The sequence below is a fragment of the Silurus meridionalis genome, chromosome 4 (assembly GCF_014805685.1).
Source record: "Silurus meridionalis isolate SWU-2019-XX chromosome 4, ASM1480568v1, whole genome shotgun sequence".
Classification (NCBI taxonomy): Eukaryota; Metazoa; Chordata; class Actinopteri; order Siluriformes; family Siluridae; genus Silurus; species Silurus meridionalis.
The window spans coordinates 41,683,009-41,685,508 of record NC_060887.1 but is presented as its reverse complement, the minus strand read 5'-3'; the positions used below and the strand labels follow the sequence as shown (position 1 = coordinate 41,685,508).

Here is a 2,500-nt window from a genome sequence, read left to right as displayed (position 1 = left end):
ATGCAAATATTTCCAGTGGGAGTTGAAATGGAAAACACAAACACACACACACACACACACACACACACACACACACACATCTAAAATGCCAGAAAAGTACTGTCCCTACAAACATTAAAAACAGTGAAACAAGTATTAAAGCCAATAATGAAAGCAAAATAAAACACACACACACACACACACACACACACACACACACTGAGGCCCTATTAAGTGCAGGTAAGTGTAATTTTATAGTGATAATTGTGTGTTACCTGATGGGGTTGCACAGGAAGGTACAGACATCTGAGGTTCACTCCATCCCTTCATGTTATATGCAAACACCTGAACATAATAATGTACACCCTGTAACACACACACACACACACACACACACACACACACACACACAGTTTATAAGGGCATATAATTAATGTACACAATAAAAGTTTCAGTTCAGTTTAGATGTTTGAGTTTTCAAAGTCAATGTATTTCTGAATTAGTGTGTATTAGTGTGTATTAGTGTGTATTAGTGTGTTAGTGTGTATTAGTGTGTGTTAGTGTGCATTCGAGTGTGTTAGTGTTTGTTAGTGTGTGTTAGTGTGTGTTAGTGTGTGTTAGTGTGTATTCCTGCATCAGTGTATTTTAATCCAGCCATTAGGTTAGAGGTCAGGTGAATCTCAGTGTCGATCTCAAGTCTGGATAAATGTGGAGGTTTGTGTTATGAAGGACATCCAGCGTAAAACATGTGGACAATCTAATATGCGGATCAGGAATCAGAATTTCATAGCGGATCTATCGAGGCCCGGGTTACCAACGACCACCACAGGTATCATTAACAACAGGGTACCAGTGTAAATTGTGCTACTGTTGGCTGAAGGAGGAGAAGGAGAGGAGGAAGACGTCTACAGAGACAGCAGGGAAAGGAGAAGTGGAGGAGACGTGGAGGAAAAGTGTAGGACAGTGGAGGTTCAGGTTGGTACTTTAAATGTTGGTACTATGACTGGTAAAGGGAGAGAGAGAGCTGATATGATGGAGAGAAGAAAGGTAGAGATGTTGTGTGTTCAGGAGACCAAGTGGAAAGGGAGTAAGAGCAGGAACATTGGAGGTGTTTAAACTGTTCTATCATGGTGTGGATGGAAAAAGAAATGGTGTAGGGGTGATTCTGAAGGAAGAGTACAGTAAGTGTGTAGTGGAGGTGAAGAGAGTTTCTGATAGGGTGATGATCGTGAAGCTGGAGGTTGAAGGCGTGATGATAAATGTCATCAGTGCTTATGCTCCACAAGTGGGTTGTGAGATGGAGGAGAAGAAAAGATTCTGGAGTGAGTTAGATGAAGTGGTAGAAGGTGAACGTAGGAATGAAGATTATTGATTGGTGCAGACTTTAATGGGCATGTAGGTGAAGGGAACAGAGGTGATGAGGAGGTGATGGGAAGGTATGGTTTTAAGGAGAGGAATGTGGAAGGGCAGATGGTGGTAGGTTTTGCTAAAAGGATGGAAATGGCAGTGGTGAACATGTATTTTAAGAAGAAGGAGGATCACAGGGTGACGTATAAGAGTGGCGGAAGGTGCACACAGGTGGAATATGTTCCATGTAGGAGATGCAACCTGAAGGAGATTGGAGACTGTAAGGTGTTGGCGGGGGACAGTGTAGCTAGACAGCATCGAATGGTGGTCTGTATGGACCACTTCCACCAGACCTCCTCCTTGACCTCACCTTACTGCCTGCATGGGGTGACTGAGGTAACCTCTCTGAGCTTATCAGCCTAGACCTAGTCAAGCCCCGTTTGCTTTAGGAGCGTGAATGTGTGCTTATCATCATGGATAATGCCACTTGATATCTGGAAGCACTCATGGTGAGCAAGGCCACATCTCTAAATATCGCCCAGTGACAAATTCCTCAGAACATAGATAGTGTTGGTCATAAGGTGCAGGAAAAGTGAAGGCCCAGCGAATGGATGAGAGAGCAACTCACTCATGTAAATTTCCAGATGAGGAATTCTTGGTCACTCACAAGTTTGTGTTTTTTGTTGGCAGGAGCTCTACACCTTCACTGGTCTAGAGTCCACCATACTCATCATTTGAAACAGTTTATTGAGGTCCTACCAGACCAGCTGTTCTAAACTATAGTACAGGAACAAGAGGCATTTAAGAGAAGCATGAAGCCAGAGGTTTTCCCTAATGAAAATGATGAAGAAACTCTGTTCTATATTGCTTATTGTTAAGATCACAATCTATTCTATCCCTGGACCAAAGAACGGTGGCAAGGATCTCCAACACATATTGTCCCAAGATGGTCAAATCTGAAAATACTGATCAGTCCAGCTTTTCAGATACTCCTGGAGGCTGCCAGAGCCTTGGGCTTCTCAAACATGCTGAGAAATCCTGAAATGTCTTGTCCCAGATCTCATCCATAATTATTGCAGGAGCCCCAACACTGAAAGCCACCTGAAGTCTAGCCTTAGCACCACTGCTCTCTCATCAGAAGAGAAGAGAAAACAACCAGATCAGTTCACCAGTA

At 43.2% G+C, this 2,500-nt stretch overlaps 1 protein-coding gene across 2 annotated transcripts in view; it reads right to left on the bottom strand.

Moving 5' to 3' along the window:
- The window catches only part of LOC124385039 (ankyrin repeat and fibronectin type-III domain-containing protein 1), an 80,793-nt gene that overhangs the window by 11,371 nt on the left and 66,922 nt on the right, over positions 1–2,500 (bottom strand). For both annotated transcript variants that reach the window (XM_046848104.1, XM_046848105.1), the window contains exon 11: positions 255–345. In XM_046848104.1, coding sequence (XP_046704060.1) covers positions 255–345 — 91 coding nt within the window. The remainder of the gene's footprint in view (positions 1–254; positions 346–2,500) is intronic.